Source organism: Primulina huaijiensis, chromosome 7, assembly GCF_012295235.1.
Source record: "Primulina huaijiensis isolate GDHJ02 chromosome 7, ASM1229523v2, whole genome shotgun sequence".
NCBI classification, from domain to species: domain Eukaryota; kingdom Viridiplantae; phylum Streptophyta; class Magnoliopsida; order Lamiales; family Gesneriaceae; genus Primulina; species Primulina huaijiensis.
In genome coordinates this window covers 123,147-147,082 of record NC_133312.1, presented here as the reverse complement: position 1 = coordinate 147,082, position 23,936 = coordinate 123,147, and the positions used below count along the sequence as shown (strand labels likewise).

The following is a 23,936-nucleotide window of genomic DNA, read 5'->3' as shown; positions in this document are numbered from 1 at the left end:
GCTAAAAGACAAAATAATGTCAAAAAAAATATTTGATAATATCACCCATTCCGATTAAAAAAAATATATATTCCAATATAGTAAGATGCATAAAATGATAGGTAAAAAAGGAACGAAAATTTAGCAATTGAGACAGAAATACGTGTAATTAATTATTATTATTTTATCGAAAAGTTTCATTAACAGATAATAATTTTACAGATTGAGCATATTAAAGTTTCAGATTAGGAAGCTTCAGACTTCCGTTGGTGGCAACCATGGACTTTGATGAGTTTTTATTATTTCCTCTGAATCGTTTTAGAGCTTCGGTGAATTCATTTCTGTCTCAATTCGAGCCTCTTGCGCTGATATTTTTTCTTATTTTTACACTGTTTGTCGCTCGTGTTCTTTGGTCCATTCTTGCTGTGATTTCCGACAGAGGACTAAAATCCGCCATCTTCGAGTTCGTCACGATCGCTGTCAAGTAATTTTTCTTATTATGTGATTTTTTTTGGGTGCGTTATGGTAATTGTTGACTATATTTATTTATTTATTTATTTATTTATTTCTATTTTATGAGGTCGATTCCTGGTGTCAAGAAGTACATCGATGCTGAAAAGCAAAAGGTACGTGTATGCCTAAGCTTTCTTTTTCTTTCTTGTCTTTTTTTTTTTGGAGTTTATGATGATTATCGAGAAGTTATTTATGCAGTACTATTTTTTATGATTTTATGATTCTGAGGTTTGTTTCATTTGATGAGGCGATTTTTTTTATCGATTCAGTATTAATGTGGCATACACGTACTGGAATATTTAATTGGACAAAATACATTTTTTTTTTCCGAGAAATAAATACAGGTGATTTGCAAGATTTTGTTTGGGGAGCATTTAATGTGCTTGATTAAAATATCCAGGATTTATGTGAAATTTTTAATAGGACAAAATACAGGTGATTTGCAAGATTTTGTTTGGGGAGCATTTAATATGCATGTGCGTAGGATGTTTTCTTTATAGCCACCAGACAGGTATAATTCTTGTGTTGCATTTATTCGTTTGAAAATTTCTGAACTCCATCTTGATCATCTTCATGATCTTGAGCTCCAGCTCATCAATGCAGTTAATGCTCCTGTTTTAGAAAATAATACAATTTTATATAAATTCATTCCTAGACTAGTAACATATCAAAATGAAATAAACATCATATCTACAAGCTCACTTAACTGCTTGCATAGTTGAAGAGCGTTTGCATTTGTGGTTGAACTAGACTCACTTGAAACTTGTGCTTGAAAAAACCTATGCTCTGGTGCAGTCTCACTAATGTCATCTTGCCTTCTCTGGTTCAATTCAGCAAATTAACATCTGTATCTATCTGTTGCATCCTCATATTGAATCGAAGTATTAAATGCAGAATTTTAAATTTTGCAGTCTAATTACGTCCCTGAGGTTATTAAGTATCTGTCTGCCACATTTTTTTATCATTTTTTTTATTGTACATACCCTCACCTGCTACATTGGTTCTCTATGCATGGAGGTTGTGAACAAGTTACAAAGTTCTGGCAAATCTAAAAGAGATGGTTGGAGGACTGGGTTGCCCCTGGCTGGTTTAGGAGGTGGGGTCATCGACAAAATGAAAGATGAGAAACAAAAGGATGTGGTGTGGCAGGGCAAATGTTCTGGTACAGTGTATGTATCGGGGGTCATATTTTTTTTATGCTCCATGCTGCATTTTCATCAACTTAGTTACTAACTTCATTTATTTTCTGTAGCTATATTGCTGGAAATGAACAGGAAGGACACTTTGCTTTGATAAACAAGGCATGCTCAATGTTAGTAAGATAAATCCAGTTTTTACATTCTTTTCTTGCCTTCATCAAATTTTTTTGGTTAAATAAACTAAAGAACGGTTCACCTGTTACCCCATCATAGAAGTTATCTTCACTTCAGTTGGTGTGTGTTTGGCCTGAGGAAAACCATAAACCTGGCAATAATCAATGTTTGATTCCTTTCCCTGAGAGTTGAGACATCATTTGCCATAAATAGCCAAAAATTTCGAACCAGTCAGTTCTTATGATGTCCTTGATTGTGACACACAAATATGATTAGTCTCTCAGTAAATTTAAATTTTCTTTCAGGTTTGCGCATACAAATCCCCTGCATCTAGATGTATTCCAAAGTGTTGTAAGATTTGAAACGGAAGTTGTTGCAATGACTGCTGCAATACTAGGAAGTAAGGAAAAGTCTTCTGGAGGACAAGTTTGTGGAAATATGACATCAGGAGGAACAGAAAGTATATTGCTCGCTATGAAAACCTCACGTGACTACATGAAAGTTAAGAAGGGCATAACTAGACCGGAAATGTTGGTTTTTTTTCCTTTCTTTTGTCATATTCTATTTAGAGATCTTTGAATTTATACCAATAATTTTTCTTTTTAACCTGAAAATAGGGTTATACCAGTTTCTGCACATTCGGCATATGACAAGGCTGCGCAATATTTTAATATCAAATTGTTGCGTGTTCCTGTTGACGAAGATTTTCGAGCTGATGTTAAAGCAATCAAACGGTGTATTAACCGAAACACCATATTGGTAAGACTTTTATGCAATAATTATTATGGGGTGCTTAATTTATTGCATTGGTTATTCTGGAGCTTCTTGTTGAACTTCATGGCAAACACAACCTAAAGTTTAAAATTTTGAATGGTTAACTATGCTATTTTCTTTGGCGAAGCCGATAGCAACTTCATATGTTCAAGTCCATTGCAATTTAGTTCCAATGAACTTTCACGTATGCCTTCTAATCTGAGATACAAGATTACTCTCCTTCTTACTACGCCTTCTTTTATCTACTCTTGATTATATCCCAAATTCATCTCTCGCAGGTTGTTGGATCGGCACCCGGCTTCCCTCATGGAATAATTGACCCAATTGAGGCATGCAAAAACAACCGAATGTTCGCTATTCCTATGCAACTCCTTTCTCTTTTAACAATTGCTAAAGTGACAGTTGCTGTTGTAGGAGCTCGGTGAACTAGCTTCTACTTTCGGGATATGTTTGCATGTTGACCTTTGCCTTGGTGGTTTTGTATTGCCTTTTGCTCGTAAGCTTGGGTATGTTTGTTTCCAATTACGCTAACTTGGCATTCCTCGAGTATTGTTGCTGTTAGCGTTTTGCTGCCAATTTGGTCCATTATGAAACCAATCGATTATAAGAAATGATTTATCACCTTTCTTCTGGTTTCTATTTTTCTTCTTTCCTCAATCTTCCTTATAATTGTTGGCCCTTGCCTTGTAGGTATCCTATACCTCCATTTGATTTCTCCGTCCAAGGAGTAACCTCTATATCTGTTGATGTACATAAATATGGACTGGCTCCTAAAGGGACAAGTGTGGTTTTGTATAGGAATCATGACATACGGAAGGTAATACATTCTATCACTTGCTATTTTTACCATAATTTGGAAGGGCTGTAAAACTTGCCTCTCGTTGTCTATTGGGAGAAGCATTCTACTTCCATTTATCTTATGTGTGAACGCAAGCATTTTGCTCATTTTTGCTCCGTTTAATTATGATGTTATTGATGTCCCTATGGAGTTAACTATGTAATGCCAAAACTATTTTGTTCTCCATCTATACTTTGTTCTTCTTCTGTGCTGCTTTTTCTAATCAACTAGTTGGTTCCTGAATCCAGGCGAGGCTTTTTTAGCCCAGATAACTAAATGCTATACAACCTATCTAAAGTTTCTTACTCACCTTATCCATAATTTCGTTTCTTGCCACCAAGGCCAAACTTGATTCAAACTTACTACTCAACATAATACAGTAGTTTTTGTACTGTAAATTAGGAAAAGGAGAAATCTTAGCCACTCAGTGATCCACACTAACATGAATATGTCTGTGTATGTGTCCATTGAGGTTTTTGTGAGCAAAATATATTTCATTTTTCTTTGGATTATTTGCCCCTTTGTTCATCATAGCCTATACTCTTTTTTTGCCTCCAATTTTGATATATATATATATATATTTCATTTCTCTTTGGATTATTTGCCCCTTTGTTCATCATAGCCTATACTCTTTTTTTGCCTCCAATTTTGATATATATATATTGGTTCCTGTTGGGGTGATCGCTTGGCAAATTGGATTTCCTGTAAAGCATCAATTTGTTGCTGGTAAGTTACTTTCCTACAGAACTGTACAGTTTTTTCATCAAGTGACAGTTGTGTTCCATCAGCATATCTCCTAATATGTACTCATGTGTTGCTTCACCAACATTTAGTCACTGAATGGACTGGTGGGCTTTACGTTTCTCCAACAATTGCTGGAAGCAGACCTGGAGGTCTTATTGCTGGTGCATGGGCTGCAATGATGTCTCTCGGGCTAGAAGGCTAGCCATTTATTTAGACCATTGCTTTTCAGACTCTCAAAACAAATGTGTGTCATTTATACTGATTTGTGGATAAAACAAACAGGTTATCTGGAGAACACAAGGAAGATTATGGAGACTTCAAAGAAAATCGAGAGGGGGTATTATATACCGTCACAACTTTGAACATCTTGATTATCATACTGGGTCCATATGTATTATTATTTCTTTAATTGCAGAATCCGGGAGATTCATGGTTTGTTTGTCGTTGGAAAGCCTGATATGACAATTGTGGCTTTTGGATCAGACATTTTGGACATCTTTGAAGTTAATGATATTATGTCTTCAAAAGGCTGGCACTTAAATGCATTGCAAAGACCTAACAGGTAACCAGTAAAACAAATACTGGAGAAACACAGGGCATGCGAGAATAAGTGCCAAGTTATGGTTTTTAACGTTTAGATGTGTCTTGATTCTAATTATTGATTTCATTTGATTCATTCTTCCTGCTTGATCATTTTTGAAAACCTCTTCCCAGCATTCATATTTGCGTGACTCTTCAACACATACATGTCGTGGAAGAGTTGCTGAAGGATCTGAAAGATTCCGTGCAAACAGTAAGTACGAGCACCTTTGTTCTCCACTGCTAGGTCTGACTGTAGACTTAGAGATGATTGCAGGGTCATGCTTGGGGCGTAACTTGCATTTCTGTAATGAAATATAATGCATAGAATTTTATTTTACTTAAATTTTGTGCGTTTCAAGGTATGACCACCCCCTCTTACTCCCAGTTTTACGTCTATACAGAGTCTTCTGTGCAAATTGACACGAGAGTGTGTTTTTCATGACCATTAACTCTTTTGTCATCCCATCAGGTGAAAGCCAATCCAGGTCCACTCGATGGAGGGTTGGCTCCAATATATGGTGCTGCCGGAAAAATGCCAGATAGAGCTATGGTTAAAGATTTGTTGGTGGATTTTATGGACACCTCGTGCTAGTTCCAATCTTTTCATGCTTTCTCTCGTTCCTCGTATTCTTAATTTAATCCTAAAATTTCATGGTATATACATATGATGTCATTCACATTGTTGTTCGTATATTTGTTGAACTGTAATATCGTCTAATATATTATTCGAACATGCATAGCACATTTTTTTCTAAAAAAGATGAACATAAAACGTTTTTTTTTCGTTTGTTTTTTTAAAACTCATATATTTTACTTTTTGCTACCAATTTCAAACTTCGGTCTCCGTGAAATCATTCGGTCTTTAATTTTTCTTCTTTTTCTTTTAATTTTTAAAAATATTTTTTGTAACTGATTTTTTTTTTCATTCAAATCTTTAAATTTGTATACCAAAATTTACTCAAGATAAAAAGTACTGTGGGTCTATATATAAATATTTTATACGTGTATCAAATTATTCAAACTAATTGCTTGAAGCACGTAATTTTTTTTATGTAATTAATTATTAAAATTAAGTTTTAGCGTTTTGAAAATTTATTGAAATTATGGATATGATATAATGAATATATATAAATTATAAATATTTTTATAAAAAATATTATATAAAAAATGTTTATGTCATTTGAGATAACAATTGAATAAGGATAACGATTTTTGTCGTTAAATTGACATTTTGATTTTGGTTGAGTGGAATTGCTATTAATAAAAATAGAAAATATCTGAAAAGTCATATGTTATTTGTCTATCTAAACATATTTTTTTTTTCAAAAAAATAACAATTTTTTTTTCAAAAAAATCACTTTTTTATTTATTAGATGAATAAATTTTGATTAAAAATTTAATTATTTTTTAGAACTTATTAAAAAAATATTTATATTGAAATTCAAATTAAAATACATAATAATAATAATAATAATAATAATAATAATAATAGCACTTTACAAGCAACCAATATACCGATATCCTCGACGGCACTTTTTTAAAAGTCGTAAACGTAATATTATATGCAAAAAATTATATTTTCATTTAATATGTATATGATATAGTATTGATAACTAAATAAATAAAAGTAAGACAAAATTCAAAATTATAACTGAAATTAAAAAAAAATGATATAAACAATGTAGACACTTAAATATAATTTATATTTTTAAGTAGCATCAAATTCAAATTTGAATTTTAAAAAAAAAATGTAAAAGACTTCACATTTAGTTACACATTTATTTTTTTATTTTTTTCAAATATTTAGTTAAGTAGATAAATATATTAATATTAATAAATAATTTCTTTTATAACAATTTTCTTTTGCCAAAAATTTTAAAATATGACAAAAAATTTGTATATATATAGATAGATAGTCCTAAACCAATTTTTATATTATTATTAAAATCGTTGTTGATTGTACGAAGATATTTACAGTTACGTTTGGTTAAGGATAAAAATTTTCCTGTTTGAGATCTTTTGGGAACAACTCGAAATGAAGCGAGTTTGAGGATTTTTCAAATCTCCGAAGCAAATCGTGGACTGATATGAAAATGTTATCTCATCCTGAGACCCCGATATTATTATTATTATTATTATTATTATTATTATTATTATTATTATTAATGAAATTCTCAAACATAGTAGGTCTTTTGTGAGACGGTCTCACGAATCTTTATCTGTGAAACGGGTCAACCATACGATATTCACAATAAAAAGTAATACTGTTAGCATAAAAAGTAACATTTTTTCATGGATGACCCAAATAAGAGATCCGTATCACAAAATACGACCCGTGAGACCGTCTCACACAAGTTTTTGTCTTCCAAATAATTAACAAAAAAACTCAAATTCATAACTTTCAAATCTCGTTCATTATCCAACTCGTCATCTCATGTTAATTATGTGATGATCGAGATAATGATTTAATTTATGTTAGGTCAAAAATGATAATGACAAATCCAACTTATCTTAATATTAATTTATATCATTTGAAGTGATGTCCGCAAAATTAAAAATAATTACCTTCATACTAACTGGATAAAAATAGAATATGGGATCCGACGATGATCCTTGGGATCTCCGGTCGGAGCAAACGGGGATACGTGTGAAATGACATAGATGGTTCCGATTTATAGATGGTCCACTACGATAGCCCCACGTGTTCTCTAACCCTTCCCCTGCTTTGTCAAAATCTATCCGTTACCTTTCTCTTTCTTCGTCTTCTTTCCCCATCGAATCGAATCGACGAGTTGACATTAAAAATTACAAAAAATAAATAAAGAATGGGGAAGCTGATACGTGATTCGACGGCGTCGTCGACGGTAATCCCATGGCGTGACCCCACTGCAGCACCGTCTTCTGATCTCGTTGACCGTGTGGTAAACCCGCTGCCGCCGCCGCCGCCGGGGATTACCTGTCCTGATTCGTCCTGGGAGAATGTCCCTGGATTGGGAGACCAGCAGAAGAAACATCTCACTCGTCTCTACAGCAAGGGGGTCCTGTGGAAGCACCCTAAGGATAAGAACCTGAACATCGTGTTCAGGCTGATGCATGGGGGCGAGGTGGACGGGGATGGAAACTGCCTTTTCACGGCCGTGCGGAAGTCCATGTGCGTAGATGTGTTGCCGCGTGAACTCAGAATGAAGACCGTCAGGAGGTTCCTTGAGGATCTTGGATCTGCGGATGACGGAACCAAAGAATCCATTGACTTGGCGATTCGGCACATGTACTCGCCGGATCTGAAGTCCGGTTGGGGAGTTCATGTCCTGCAGGAGCTGAAGTTTCTGGCGAAGAAACAAGATCGCGTGGGTATGGATTCGGCCATTGATGAGCTCGTCCAGATCGGTATGCCGAGGTAAAGATCTAAATTTTCCCTGATCTGTTTTTTTCTTTTATTTTTTTGTAATCTCTATGGCTGCTATTCTCTTCGGATCTGTTACTGTGGTTATCCTCCGGTGGCGGAAAGTGCTGATTCTGCACCCGTTTAAATTTCTTGATTTACTGTAGAGCAAAAGAAAATGCAGGCCACCTTTTGTGTTCTTTCTCATTTTCTTGAGGTGGTGTTTGGTTCTCACGAAAGGGGCAAGGTCGCTGCATGTTCGAGTTATCAGGGTCTTTTGAAGAAAATAATTTTGAAGATTTTGTTCTATGTAGATTTTGAGGCAATGCTACATCAAGCGCTCGAGCTTTGATTCATTTTGACCTGTGGATTAAAATTAATCGTTTTGAATTTACTGTCACCTATGAATGTACAATTCTCATCTGGTGGAAATCTTTTTGTTAAAGTGTCATGGAATGTGTGAATCACTTTTTTCGGTCGTTATTTTTTGGGAAAGAAATTAGGGCTTTTGTCATGATTCTTGCGTTTTAACTTAGCTATTGCTAGATAGGAGTGTTGCACATGCCTGCCATCCAAATTTGTGGATCCATTCCGAGACCTGATGCCATGATGCGTTTTTATGTTGCTTTTTGGCTGCTTTTGGAAGAGTGGAGTTTTTCATTTTTTAGCATGCATTAATATATACGTGGTTCCGGTGGTTTCATTATTTGATTTTTGCTCTTGTGATTGATTATTGAAGAGAATTGGCTGCCGAATCTATTTACAAAGAAAGATGTATAGCTGTGGAAGATGGTCCGAGTTGGGCCAAGTACATGTCAATATCTGGTTCATCCCATGACGAATATGATATCATCAATATGCAATATACTGAGGATGGTTTATTAACTGTAGATGAGAATAGATACGGCCATGCGGCTGCCTTCGGCGACGACATTGCAATAGAATGTCTTGCAACGGAGTACAAAAGAGAGATTTTTGTGGTGAGCGGATTTCTTTTTTTGTGGTATCTTTGATGATGATGCATCACTTCATTGTTGGAACCTCTTCCCTATAGAACTAGCAACAAATTTGTTTGTGCAAGTTTCTGTTTTATACCTTGGCTTTATTTTCAGATTCATATTAGAGAATTTCAGTAACTTGTTCATGTCGAATTTAAGTGTTGGTTCATAACTGACAGGTGCAAGCACATGGATCTGATGCCATGGTTGACGAGGAAAATTGTGTTTTCTTCCTACCTCATCATCCGAGAAGCGAAATCTGCGAGCCTCCTTTATTTTTGTTCATGAAAGGAACTGGTAAGTGGTTATTCTTTGTGACTACATATTTACCATTTCTAACGACCTAGTGCACAATTTGAAGAGATAAAGCTTGAAGCATACAAATTATTACTAGATATAATGTTTAAATTGCACTTGAGATGATAAAAACCCCTTGTTCTTTTTCTCACAGGATGGTGTGGAGCCGGGGCTGATCATTATGAACCACTTATAGCTCACCATTCGGTGGCTGTATCTCAAGAAAAAGTTACCTTGGTTCTTTAGACCATCTGAGGATTATCAACTTCTTCTACGGTTTGAAAAGTTGCCTAAATTCTTTAGGCCGATTCAATTTTACGGGTTTTGAGTTTAGAGGTGGTGTAGGATTGGAGTATTACTTATTCAAAATTGTCGGAGAGATGAAACTGTGATATGCTCATGCCATTGTCGATTCTTTTCTTAGATTTGTGGAGTCGATCATATTTTTTTTGTGGTCCAACATAGAGGATGCTTGATTCTGAGCAGTTTGGTAAGTTAGGGCGGCTCGTTTTAGTGGTTCTTTTTAGCTTCTTTGAGGTCTTTCGCTGTTTTCAGACATCTCTCATCTTTATATGGAAATTGGACATCTCAGGATAATTTCGTAAAAAATATATGATATTTCATTGGTTATTGCATGAAAGTTAAGTCCAACGAATTAAAATGTATAATAACCTTCGTGTTTTAGAAAATCTACAGAACGAAAAAAGGCTAGTATTTTTTTTAATAAATAGTAATCAATTTTGTTAGGATCGGTTGGGAGTGAAAAGTGTTTAGAATAGGATTGAATAAACACTTTATAATTTTCACAACTTCTATATTATGAATCAGTTTAGTGATAAACTGAGTTCACGAATTTTGTTGTCAATGTCTATCAGTTAACTTTACAATTTTCACAACTTCTATATTATGAATCAGTTTAGTGATAAACTGAGTTCACGAATTTTGTTGTCAATATCTATCAGTTAACTTGATAAAAGTGTGGAAATAACTGACAGACAGATAGAATAAAAACCGATAAGAAGATAACACAAGATTTTTGGATGTTTGGACATTTCAAATATTCCAACGTCACCTCATTTATCTCGAAGATAGGATATTCCCTAAAAGATTTTGATCTATATAAATAATTGTACAAACCTACTTCAGTTTGGAGTTAACATTGTCAAGACTGAAACTCTTAGTAACAATATAATTTATCAGTAATTAACTGATATGTAATTTTCTTAGCACAACTGATCTATACAAGATCGAATAATATAACAGTGAGTGTTTGTGCTTTAAGCTCAAATTATAGCATGAAAACTATGAATATGAATAATGAGTGTGAGCTTTTGAAATGAAAGAATGAGTGCAGAGTTCGTGTTTGTATAGCTTGATAACTTTTGTAACTGCTTAACTTCGTCACCCTCTCTCAACTGATCTTCTCGGCTATTTATAGGCTTTGTTTCCAACGGTAACAATGAATGCATTTGAATCTTTGATGTGTCTAGCTGATTCATCAGTTGACATAGCCGATAGGATTAACTGATTGATGTTAACTGATCAGTCTCAACTGATCCTTCAGTTAATTAATTAGATCAGTTAGCTCTACATAGTTCAGTTGCCTTTATATACGCATTAACCTTCAGTTCGGACAACTATTAGTTTTCGAATCTCAGTTCAGTTACTTTTAGTTCTCTTGATCGGTTGTTTAATCTTTTCACGCTTAATTTGTCAAATTCCGGAATAAAGAATTCAACAACTTCTCCCTTCTTGGTATTTGACAAAACTTAGAATTTATGAAATGATCAAACTGAACTTTAAGTAGATAAAATAATCTTTTATTGACAACTCATTCACTGTACAAATTCGTACAAAAATGAAAGAATGAAAGAATCTTCTACGAACTGACTGAAAAGCTGCCAAAAGCTCTCAACTGATTATAACGACTGTCTTCTAACTGATCTGGACTTCTTCATTTCTTTGCTTTCTTATCAGCTAGTCCTTGATCAGTTGGTTGACTTGGTCTTTTCTTGGATAGCTGTTGCTGTTCTTCTTCCCCCTTTTTTGTCAAACCTATCAACCTTGTTGGACAATGCACGGACTTCCGAGTTGATATTATATCTAGCAGTCAGTAATTGTTCTTGCATCAAATCCATTCTTTTTGTCACTGTTGTTTCCAAAAATTCAATACGATTTTTAAACATGTCTTGAGTTTGGAAATGTGTTTGAACTATCACTTGGTCTTTCTTCAATTGGTCTAGTTGAAAGCATAATGAAGTGATATCTTTTGTAACCTGTTGTAGGTTTTTCATTGTATACTCCTTCATAGAGTCCATCTTTAAAGTGTGCAGCAATTGGGTTGACTTTATATCAGAAATAGATGAAATCAGATGATGAAGGTTGGACTGAATGTCTTCTATCATAGATTCAGTAGCCATTGGTTTCTGAGGAGACAGAGCTTCAAATGATTCCGGTTCTTGCTCTTTGTCTGCTTCATTAAAAACTACCATGGCTCGATTTGGTGATTCAGTCTCAACCATGTCTGAAACACTTTCTTCAACTATTTTCTGTTGAGGTTTTTGAGTAGAGGTAGGAATCTGAACTGCAGTTGAGCTGGTAGGCTCGTCAGTTGGTTTGGCAATTGATACTTCAGTAGGCTCTTCAGTTGACACTGATTGCAGCTGAGCCACTTCAGTTTCAGCTGGGACTATTTGTTCAGTCGTGGCAGGCGACTGAACTGATGTTTCAACTTCTGATATTATAGCCTCTGATGCTAGCTGTACAATTTTGCTTGGGTCTTCAACTGATTCTATAGTTATCATATTCAGCTGAATGTCATTTGCAATGGACTGTATTACTTCATCAATATTTGCTAGTGACAACTCAGTATCGGTGTAGAGTTGAAGACCTGCTGGAGAAGATGCAAGAGCAGAAAGTGACGGTTGAGCATCCTTTGGACAAGGAACAGTTACTTGCTCAGTTTGTTCAGCAACTTCTTCTCAGTAATGTCAGGAAGAGAGTCAACCCTTATCGTAAGGTCCAAATCCACGACTCCGAGAACGATCACTAAATTCTCTTTGCACGATTTAAATTTCGAGCCATTTAACATAAGAATAGAGTTTTTGTTGAATATATATGCATGAGTCAAATCTGAATAGAAAACAAAAAAAAAACCAAATATACATGCTCAACAAAATATCCTAATAAAATAATCAATAAATTCAAATAATATAAACCTCATAAAAAAGATACTGATCACTCCATTAATGTTTCATCTTTGGATAAAAGATTAACTTGTAAGAGATATCTTGACTCAACAGTCAAACACTGATAATAACTATCATGTCAAATAACAATCTTCTTTTGGGTCGGTTTATTATTCACATGAAAAACCAAACAACTAGCACATGTTTACTACCACAATTGCATATGAAATTGCATTAAATTTTAATCTTCCAATATTCATATAAATAACATATTTTAAAAATTCTTTGATATTTCAAAATAAAATTAATCTCTATAAAAGAGGTCCACTTGGCGATATTTTATTTCATTCAATCTCTTTTAAAATATATATAACCTTATCATTATTTGAATAATTGAAAATTTAAATTTAAACCGAATAAATCTGAATCATAAAAAAAATCCCAGAAATTCACTACGGTGTACGAAGGCACACCGAAATCGCACCCCTGCCCGCCTGTGATTGCCAGGACAATCTTGAGCATGTGCGGCGGCCCGAAATCGTGCACCTGTGTGTTGGGGACGTGCCCCTACGCGAATTGAAGCCCGAAAAACGATTTTTTCAAAAATTTTACCCTGTTCTTCGAATTTTTCTCTATCTTTTTTATTTAAAAAAACTGGATGAAAATCTCAAAAATACCATACCAAAAACGTAAAAATTTTGACCAAAATCTCTTTACTGGATCCTAAAGATTTTCAATCAAAATCTTTTTTACCGAAACTGAATCTTTAAAAGATTTATTTTCAACCAAAGTTCTCCAGATCTAAAGCCATTTCAAAAAATTTCAAACAAAATTTTCTTTTCCAGATCTGAAACCAAATAATGTCCAAAACTTTAAAACAAATCTCACTGATGTATTTCGATGCTGTTGCTCGGAACCATGAATAAGTGGGATTGTGTATTCTTCATGGCTGGCTTAGATATAATCTAATTAGCGGTTTCAATATTTTACGCAAATTTCTTGCCCCAATTTGTGGCCTTTTGATTTTGAATCAAGTAGAATTTCTTTTCAAAACATAACTCTGTTATGTGTGGAAAGTTATAGGTGAGACTGGACATTTTATGTGGTCTAATTAACTCCTATTTATGAATCTATTTCTAATGGTTATTGGTTTCTTTAGGCTGGATGCGTATCAAATCGACTTTTTTACTTATCAACCCACCAAACATATTTGTAGATGCCCTAAAATGTGCAAGTTGCTCTGCTTCCACTGCTGATGGTTGGACTAGGATCATCGTTGAGAAAAAACTTGGCCAGGATTCAGAGTCCTCGGCTGCAATTACTATATCTCTGACGCAATAATTGGCCGAGGATCAAATTTTCCGGTAGATGAATCTAACAATTATGTTCTATTGCTTTAAAAATATAACAAATATGTTGACCGATGTTGATTTGAGATGCTTATCTTATTACACGATTGATGTATCTCGTTAAAATAGATGAGCCGGGTAAGAAGCTCCAACGGGTCAAATCAATAATTTATAATGTTTGGGGAATTTGAGTGAAAGAATGGCTGTAACAATCACCTGCAAACAAGAAATGAACTCGTGAATGGGCGTCGGAGGAGTGTTCGACGTAGCCACTCCGATGCTTAAGTCAGCAGGTTGAAGATGAACACAAGCAATATTTGGGAGAAAATATGTATAATGCTTAAGAGTTCAAAGATTTCAGAATCAGTAAATGAGAAGGATACCTGCTATTTATAGGAGAAAATGGGGTAGGTACCTCGTTTTCCGCGCCTACCTACTAAATATGTCAAGTCGGCCGTCCATACCTCCTGATGACTTATATGACACGCCAAAGTCAAGTTGCTCTGACAGATAAGATTGTCCAGATCAATATACTCAAGTGCATCACGCTTTTCGAGGTTCCCAGGTAGAATTCCTCCCTGGAGATTTATACAAGAGCTCGGGCGTTTGGTTGCCTGGGGAGTAGAGCCCGGGCTTGCACCGGCCCGGCTTCAGAAGAATCCATCCTGCAAATTGACCCTAATTTGGGAATCCATTTAATAACCCGGGTCATCAATGACCCGGGTTCTTACCAGGGTATCACCACTCATCCCTAAATAGTCGGTCTAGAGTCATACTCGCTGTCCCGATTAGTCATGCTTGGCTTCCCAAAGAGATGATCAATCTTGTTATATAAAAGCATCGGGGGCTTCATGTCTCCCAAAGATGGGATGAGGAGTCGGAGTCTCGCGTCTCATGGACTTGAGATAAGATGTCGGGGCCTCGTGTCTCCCGGGCTCGAAATGATCGTGGTGCAGTTCCCCGGGCCAGGGTACGGGTCCCTGGATTTAATAGATAACCAGGGTGCGGAGCCTTGGCCTTCATGAATGGTCGAGGTACGGAGCCCCGAACCAGGATACGGATCCCTGGACTTTTAGAACCAAGGTGCGGAGCCTTGGGCCGGAGAACATGTCCCGGGACTTGTGAATGGTCGAGGTGTGGTTCCCCTGGCATGTCTCGGGACTTGTGAATGGTCGAGGTGTGGTTCCCCGAGCCAGGGTGTAGTGCCCTGGGCTTTTAGATTGGTTCTTCCCGAGTCTAAGATACGACAAATAATATAATACTTGTCTTTGAGACGAACAGATCTTTCATTATATCTTCAACCAATCAATTACATCTGTTAGGCATAGTACTGCTTTAAATTAAATACATTCTAAGGCCTTTTGAGAGAGCGTCCTTGCGTGTCTTCTAAATAAAAAGATCTCGAGCTAACCCTCCGGGTAATTTTATAAGGTCCTTCCCACCGAGCTTCTAGTTTCCCAACATCCCCGGCAGGATTAACTTTTTTCATGACTAAATCCCCTATTTGAAAATCTCGAACTCGGACCTTTTTATTGTATGATTTCATGACCCGACCTCGATATGCTTCCATTCGAATTATTGCTCGATCTCTTCTCTCTTCTACCAAATCCAATTCCATGGCCCGACTTTGATCATTGCTGTCTGGGTAAGATTCTACCCGGGGAGAAGTTTGCCCAATTTCAACAGGAAGGACTGCTTTAGAACCATATACCAAGTTGAAAGGAGTTTCTTGAGTAGGTGCTCGGGGAGTAGTTCTGTACGCCCAGAGAACACTGGGTAATTCTTCCACCCAGTCTTTTCCCTTGCCTTATAGCTTGGTTTTCAATGCTTGTACAATAATTATGTTAATAACTTCTGTTTGACCATTAGCTTGAGGGTAGGCAACAGAAGTTAAAGACTGAGTGATTTTCATTTCATGACACCAAGATGTAATTCCTTTGCCCTGAAATTGTCTCCCATTATCTGAGATTAGTCTTCTGGGCACTCTAAACCGGCACACAATGTTCTTCCACAAAAATTTCAATACTTCCTGTTCAGTGATTTTAGCCAATGGCTCGGCTTCTACCCATTTGGAAAAGTAATCCACAGCCACCAGCAAGAACGTCTTTTGAGCCCGGGCAGTTGGGAAAGGGCCAACAATATCCATGCCCCATTGATCAAAGGGGCAAGATGCCCAGATAGGCTTCATGGAAGTGGCCGGACTGTGCTGGAAGTTTGAGTGATGTTGACATCTCTCACAAGCCTGAACCCCTCGAGCAGAATTTTGGCTAAGAGTTGGCCACCAGAACCCGGCAAGCATTGTCTTCCGGGCCAAAGCCATTCCTCCGAGATGTTCAGCACAACATCCCTCATGTATTTCTCGGAGGACAAAATCCACTTCTCCTTCAGATAAGCATTTTAGCAAAGGTCCCTGAAATGATCTTCTGTATAAGATTTTATTTAAGAGAACAAACATGGGAGCTTGTCTCTTGATTTTTTGAGCCCGAGTCTTGTCTTTAGGTAATTCATTTGTTGTAATGAATTTGATCAATGGCGTCATCCAGGAGTCATCGCGTACTGGTAATATTTCTTCCTCGGTGGACAGGACCAAACGGGAAACATGCAAAATTTCCCGGGTGTTGACTTCTGATAATGAAGCAGCCATTTTTGCTAGAGCGTCTGCCTCTCCATTCTCCTCCCGTGGTATTTGTTCGATACTCCAATCCACAAAGATAGCTGCCTGGGTTTTTATGAGGAGTAAATATTTGACCATCCTGTCATCTTTAGCTTCATAAGCACCCTTTATCTGCTGAGTGATTAATTGTGAATCAGAATACAAAATAACACGGGAAGCTACAATCTCTTGAGCAGCTCGGATTCCAGCAAGGACAGCTTCATACTCCGCTTCATTGTTAGTCACCCGGGAATCAATTCTTAAAGCCAATTTAATCTTCTCTCCTGGAGGAGATATTACTACAACACCTACTCCACGCCCTGCAAGGCTAGACGCCCCATCCACAAACACCCTCCATACTTCATCTTCATCGGGTTGTACCATCTCGGACAAAAAGTCTGATAAGGCTTGTGCTTCAATGGCCACCCGGGGTTTGTATTCGATATCATACTCTCCTAATTCCACTGCCCATTTGATCATTCGCCCAGATACTTCAGAATGAGTCATGATCCTGTCTAAAGGACTATTAGTCAAGACAATTATTCGATGTGACAGGAAGTAAGGCTTTAGCTTCCAGGCAGTCATGATCAAGGCCAGAGCAATCTTCTCCACTTCACTGTACCGGAGCTCGGGTCCTCTCAGAGCATGGCTGACATAATAAACAGGCTTTTGATCTGAGCCTTCTTCTTTTATTAGAACCGAGCTGAAAGCGTACTCTGTGGTGGATAAATAAACAAATAATTTTTCCCTGGGCTCTGGTTTCACCAACACAGGGAGCTCTGCAAGATGGATCTTCAAGTCCTAGAAGGCATGTTCACATTTGTCATCCCATCCAAATTGTCGGGCCTTCCTCAAGCCTTGAAAGAAAGGATAACTCCTGTGTGCTGATCGGGAAATAAATCGAGAGAGGGAAGCAATCCTCCCGGTCAGCTTTTGTACGTCTTTGACAGATCGAGGAGATGGCATGCACAGCACGGATTTGACTTTCTCCTGATTCACCTCAATTCCCCGATCTGTCACTATGAATCCCAAGAATTTGCCACTCTTTACGCCAAAAATGCACTTGGCTGGGTTAAGCTTGATTCCGTAATGTACGAGAGTGGCAAAGGTTTCTTCTAGATCATCAATAAAGCTGGCAACCTCCCAGGTCTTGCCCAGGATATCATCCACATAGACTTTCACGTTTCGTCCCAGTTGCTTCTCGAAGACTTTGTTCATCAAACGCTGGTAAGTAGCTCCTGCATTCTTTAACTCGAAAGGCATTACAATATAACAAAATGTACCTCCCGAGGTGATGAAGCTAGCTTTATCCTGATCACTCTTGGCCAGGGGGATTTGATGATACCCCTGGTATGCTTCCATGAAACTCAGTAATTCGAAGCCCAATGTGGAATCCACCAATTGATCAATACGGGGCAGAGGATAATGATCCTTGGGACAAGCCTTATTGAGATCGCGGAAGTCTACACACATGCGCCACTTTCCGGTAGATTTGGGTACTAATACCACATTCGAGAGCCATGTAGGGAATTGAATTTCCCGAATGTGGCCGGCTTTCAAAAGCTCTTTTACTTGCTCATCAATAACTTTGTCCTTTTCAGGACCAAAGTGTCTCTTTTTTTGCTTTATCGGGTGAGATCCAGGGAGGATATTCAGTTGGTGCTCCGATATCAGGGGAGAGATCCCCGTCAACTCCTGTTGGGACCAGGCAAACACATGAATATTAGCTTTTAAACAATCAATCAGTCTAACCCGGGTGGATGCACTGAGGTCCCGAGCCACTCGGATTTGCTGGCCTAGTCCGACTTCTACCATTTCCTGCTCCTCCTCTGCGACAAAATGCACCTCTCCTTTCTCCACCACTCTTCCTCCTACTTCATCCATTCTAGCTCTCGTCCCTTCCCTCTTGGATTTGCTCTGGTCCGCCCGGACTGCTTCCACATAGCATTTTCGGGAAGAAGGCTGATCTCCCCGGACTTCTCCTACCCGGGCTCCCACAGGAAACTTTATCTTTTGGTGGTAGGTAGATGCCACAGCCCTTAGCTCATTCATGGCCGGCCTCCCTAGTATGATGTTATAAGATGATGGGGAGTCCACCACAGTGAAAGAGGTCATCACCGTTTTCTTGAGATCCTGGGATCCCAGGGTTAGTGGTAAGACAATCTCCCCGGGTAAACCACATGGCCAGCAAAGCCAAAGAGGGCAGTTTCCACGGCTTCCAAATGATAACCCTGCAAGTCCATCTGCACAAAGGCATCTTTAAAAATTACATTTACAGAACTGTCCGAGTCAACAAAGACTCTCAGAATGTTATAATTTGCCACCCGGGCTTGGATAACCAGGGCATCATTGTGGGGTAGATTCACCCCCTTCAAATCCTCTGGGCCAAAACTGATGACCGCCTCACTCCTCCTCATTCCCTCTATCTCCATACACTCTGTAAGGCCCGAGATTTTGATTACCGTAATCTGAGATTAATCTTAAATGATTTATTGATTAATCTCGGTAATTATAGACGGAAAGGATTAGATCGGGAAAGACAAGAAAAGACGTAAAATATGTGCGAGGATGAGCCCTCGCGCATATGCGCGAGGTAGGCAGAACATTGCGCGCATATGCGCGGAGTGAAGGCGCGCATATGCGCGAGGTGTCCAGTTAGCCAAAGAAAAAGTCCAGAGGAGTTGGCGCATATGCGCCGGATGGAGGCGCGCATATGCGCGAGTGTGGGTGTGCACGAGACAGTAAGTCTCGCGCATATGCGCGAGCTGTCAAGAACACAAGCGCCGAGACTCGAAGGTCTCGCGCATATGCGCGAGACGTGCTGTTCGAAGATGAAGCCACGTTTTCTTGAGCATGCATTGATATATATAAGAATTGCAATTGTTCCTTCAGATTTTCAAGGAAATCGATCGAGGAAAGCTCTGTAGAAAATCCTTACGCCTTTTCTTTTAGAAATTTGAAGGTTACGGAAGATCCGTCTATCCGATTTTGAATCCGACTTCAGTACTGTGTTCCTATCAACGCAGGCTACGACTGGACGTAAGTTTTGTTACGTTTAGACATGAATTGAAAGTATGATATTGTCAGAATCGGATATGATTCATATATGCTATTCTTGATATAGCAGACATCGTATCATCGAAACCGGATTGAAGAACGAGTACTGTGTGAAATTGTTATGATTTTTTTTTGAGTCGATTTGATTGAGATTCGATATCAGATTTGTGTTGTTATTCAAATTATGAGTTGTACTGCTACTGATTATGAGTTCTGGTATTATTTCTGTGATGTTGAGATTGGCGGGGTTATCGAGACTGTATTGTTATACCGTTGAAACATCAGCAGATTGACATTTGATCAGATTCATTATTGAGATTGTATTGTGGTACCGTATGTCTATTGACATTGATCAGATTGTGTTTTGATTTGAATATTGATCAGAACAGGTTGAACTGAGTTATTTACTGATATTGTATCTATTCGATATTGTCATTGCCAGATTGGGTATGGACAGAGTTGAATTCGAGACTTCGTCTTCGTCGGACCGAGAAGAAAAAGGTATAAATTAATGTTGAGTTGGGATTGCACAACTCGAGTGAGGTTTGACTCGAGTTTCCAAAAATCACATACTTTACTTTATTGCATTGATATTTGCAATTAAATGAGATTGATATATTTGAATTATTGAGTTATGTATTGAGTCATAAGCGGATACGCCTAATTGTAAATGAGTAATCTTGTGACAGTAGTGCCGGATAGTGATGGAATCGTCACTGGCACATTGCACATTGTCACAGGATAGGATATTGGTGAAAATGCCAAAGTCTGTGACGGATAGGTCAAGACACCGGATGTTTGGTCATATCGAAGTGGATAGAATTGGAGTTGCTTCTATTACTGATGTTCGATATGGAAAGGGCCAAAGTCTGTGAATAAGAACGTACCACCACCCCGATCGGGAGTGTAGGTGGGTGTATGTTCTTACTCAGATCGGGATCCCTAGATTAGGTCTGAGTCGAGTCTGAGTCTCACGGAGAGTGATTCATTGATTGATATTGATTTATGTTCCTGATTTTGGTACATTTTTAGAATATGACTGTTTATTGATATTGATCCATGTTTCGGATTGTGATACATGCGACGAATACTTTATTCATGTTTTGATTAGGATGCATGTTATGAATATCTTTTATATGCTTTTACATTGATTATATGATTGCATGTGTACATGGTTTATACTGAGAATATAATTCTCACCGGAGTTATCCGGCTGTTGTCTTGTTTGTATGTGTGCATGACAACAGGTGAGACAGGATCAGGGTCAAGAAGAGAACGAGACAGGATTAGTTAGCGTGGAGATCCGGGCTCAGAAGTAAATCAGGATTCATCACTGATATGTAGTTGGACCTAGTTGAATTATTATAGACAATACAAGATTTGTATGTTTATGTTTAATATGTATTTCAGATCGATTTACATTACGTTTCCGCTTTGTATAAAAAAAATTTTAGACCATGTTTATTATAATTGATTAAATCATCCCAAATGACGATTAAGAACATGATTAGCGTCCGGGTCCCCACACACTCCCTCCTACTCCTCAACTTCCTTGCCCGGTTGGAGCCTCCATCAGTAGAGCCTCCTGATATCATTTTTATCAATCCTGTAGCAGGGGGTGAATTCNCAGTCATATTCTAAAAATGTACCAAAATCAGGAACATAAATCAATATCAATCAATGAATCACTCTCCGTGAGACTCAGACTCGACTCAGACCTAATCTAGGGATCCCGATCTGAGTAAGAACATACACCCACCTACACTCCCGATCGGGGTGGTGGTACGTTCTTATTCACAGACTTTGGCCCTTTCCATATCGAACATCAGTAATAGAAGCAACTCCAATTCTATCCACTTCGATATGACCAAACATCCGGTGTCTTGACCTATCCGTCACAGACTTTGGCANAATGTATTTTTCTGCCCGAGATAATAAGTCCTCGAAATCCCCGGGCACTTTTTTGGTCAACGACTTGAAAAATTCACCCCCCCTCAAGCCTTGTGTGAATGGCGTAGTTTTTGTTTCAGTGGCGCAGGTGGGTACATCCAAAGCCACTCTATTAAATCTTTTGATATAAGCCCTTAAACTTTCATCCAGGTTTTGCTTAACTTCGAAAAGACTAAAAGTAGTCTTCTTGTATTTCTTGCTACTACTGAAGTGGTGTAGGAACAACTTCTGGAAATCTTTAAATGAATTAATACTCTGAGAGGCCAGTCCCTCAAACCACCTTTGAGCTGAATCCACCAAAGTGGTGAGGAACACTTTACACTTGATTCGACCTGTGTAGCAGTGTAACATGGCCATGTTTTCAAACCTGGCTAGGTGCTCCTCAGGATCCGCATTGCCATCGTAATCTTTTACTTTGACGGATTTGAAGTTCCCGGGAAGAGGTTCCCGGATAATGATATCAGCAAACGGGCAACCCTTAGTAATCGTCTGAGAAATACTACGGCTCTCCAACTGCCCTTCTAGAAGTTTCATTTTCTGTCTTAGCTCCAACAGCTCCTCAGCCACGGTAGGTGATTTGGATCCAGCACTAGACTCCTCATCATCTCCTCTCACTTCCTCCTCCCTCAACTCTTGCTCTTGCTCCTGCTCCTTGATTTGCCCCTCTCCGGGTGGTGTAACTTGATGAGAAGTTTCTCTCCTGGCCACAGCCTTCTCCACTGCTTCGGAGATTATTCTAGCCAACTCCTCCGGGGTCATGGTAATAAGATTGGGTCCCGTGGGAGGAACACTATCACCTTGCCCCGAAGTACGCGCATTATCCCCATGAGCCTGGGAATTTTCTTGGTTAGTTCTTCGAGTATGAGCCATATCAACGCTTTAGTCTCAATTTCCCACAGACGGCACCAATGATGTGATCTCGTTGAAATAGATGAGCCGGGTAAGGAGCTCCAACGGGTCAAATCAATAATTTATAATGTTTGGGGAATTTGAGTGAAAGAATGGTTGTAACAATCACCTGCAAACAAGAAATGAACTCGTGAATGGGCGCCGGAGGAGTGTCCGGCATAGCCACTCCGATGCTTAAGTCAGCAGGTTGAAGATGAACACAAGCAATATTTGGGAGAAAATATGTATAATGCTTAAGAGTTCAAAGATTTCAGAATCAGTAAATGAGAAGGATACCTGCTATTTATAGGAGAAAATGGGGTAGGTACCTCGTTTCCCGCGCCTACCTACTAAATATGTCAAGTCGGCCGTCCATACCTCCTGATGACTTATATGACACGCCAAAGTCAAGTTGCTCTGACAGATAAGATTGTCCATATCAATATACTCAAGTGCATCACGCTTTTCGAGGTTCCCAGGTAGAATTCCTCCCTGGAGATTTATACAAGAGCTCGGGCGTCTGGTTGCCCGGGGAGTAGAGCCCGGGCTTGCACCGGCCCGGCTTCAGAAGAATCCATCCTGCAAATTGACCCTAATTTGGGAATCCATTTAATATCCCGGGTCATCAATGACCCGGGTTCTTACCAGGGTATCACCAACGATAGATCACTATCTTGGAAAAGAGCTTGTTGAAAATTTTCCGAGGACTTTGGCATTGAAGGAAGGGGAGAGTAATTTTCTTGGGGCACCGTTTTCTCGCACCCAAGACAATGCAGAAGTTTAAAATTTTATGTTTCGACATTCGAAATGTTCATTGGACGTCGTATATTTAAAACTATTCAGATGGTGTTAGGATTGTTATACCTGCATGTATATTATACTTGGCACCAAACTATTCCTATTTTTAAGCGGAGATAGCCTTTTTTGTAATTTCCTACGAACGGATCTTCGACTTTGATCGTCTAATTAGGTCCACGATCAGAAACAATCTTCCCCGCTTGGATTGCACTAGAAATCTCAAGCGATTTGAGAGTTGAGACTGTGACCTTCGAATTTTCAAAATCCGCAGTCGGTGCAACGTCAGAGGCGTGGCGTGAGTGGAGACAAAGATGACCGAAAATTATTTTTCAATCACAATTGAAGTGGCCGAAACTTTTATTGGGAAGGAAAGAGTTTTGTGAATTTGTGTGCTTGTGTTGTGTGCAAAAATTCCGGTATGTATTATGACCCCTTGCGGTATATTTATAGAGTGTGACTCCTGATCCTATCAAGAGTCCCTCTCCCACAAAGATTTCTAATCATTTTCCCACTATGACTCTATAATTTCATTATATGAAAATTATCATATTATTAATATATATAATGTATTTATCAACTTTTGATAATACACGATATATTAATACCGTAGATACACATATTTTATATCTATAT

At 38.2% G+C, this 23,936-nt stretch overlaps 2 protein-coding genes across 2 annotated transcripts; both read left to right on the top strand.

Annotated features, from left to right (window-relative positions):
• The first annotated feature begins 163 nt into the window (after nucleotides 1–163).
• LOC140980806 (sphingosine-1-phosphate lyase) lies at nucleotides 164–5,524 on the top strand. Its single transcript, XM_073446856.1, has 15 exons — nucleotides 164–463; nucleotides 560–605; nucleotides 1,510–1,661; nucleotides 1,745–1,804; nucleotides 2,111–2,335; nucleotides 2,423–2,564; nucleotides 2,858–2,908; nucleotides 2,994–3,085; nucleotides 3,270–3,396; nucleotides 4,128–4,143; nucleotides 4,251–4,358; nucleotides 4,444–4,498; nucleotides 4,577–4,723; nucleotides 4,876–4,954; nucleotides 5,213–5,524. The coding sequence occupies exons 1-15, from the start codon at nucleotides 258–260 to the stop codon at nucleotides 5,333–5,335; spliced, it is 1,629 nt and encodes a 542-aa protein (XP_073302957.1). The 5' UTR covers nucleotides 164–257; the 3' UTR covers nucleotides 5,336–5,524.
• A 1,919-nt stretch (nucleotides 5,525–7,443) lies between these two features.
• On the top strand, nucleotides 7,444–10,050 carry LOC140980092 (uncharacterized). Its single transcript, XM_073445765.1, has 4 exons — nucleotides 7,444–8,140; nucleotides 8,865–9,105; nucleotides 9,303–9,420; nucleotides 9,575–10,050. Exons 1-4 carry the CDS (start codon nucleotides 7,569–7,571, stop codon nucleotides 9,664–9,666), a joined length of 1,023 nt encoding a protein of 340 aa, XP_073301866.1. The 5' UTR covers nucleotides 7,444–7,568; the 3' UTR covers nucleotides 9,667–10,050.
• Nucleotides 10,051–23,936: the final 13,886 nt, after the last annotated feature.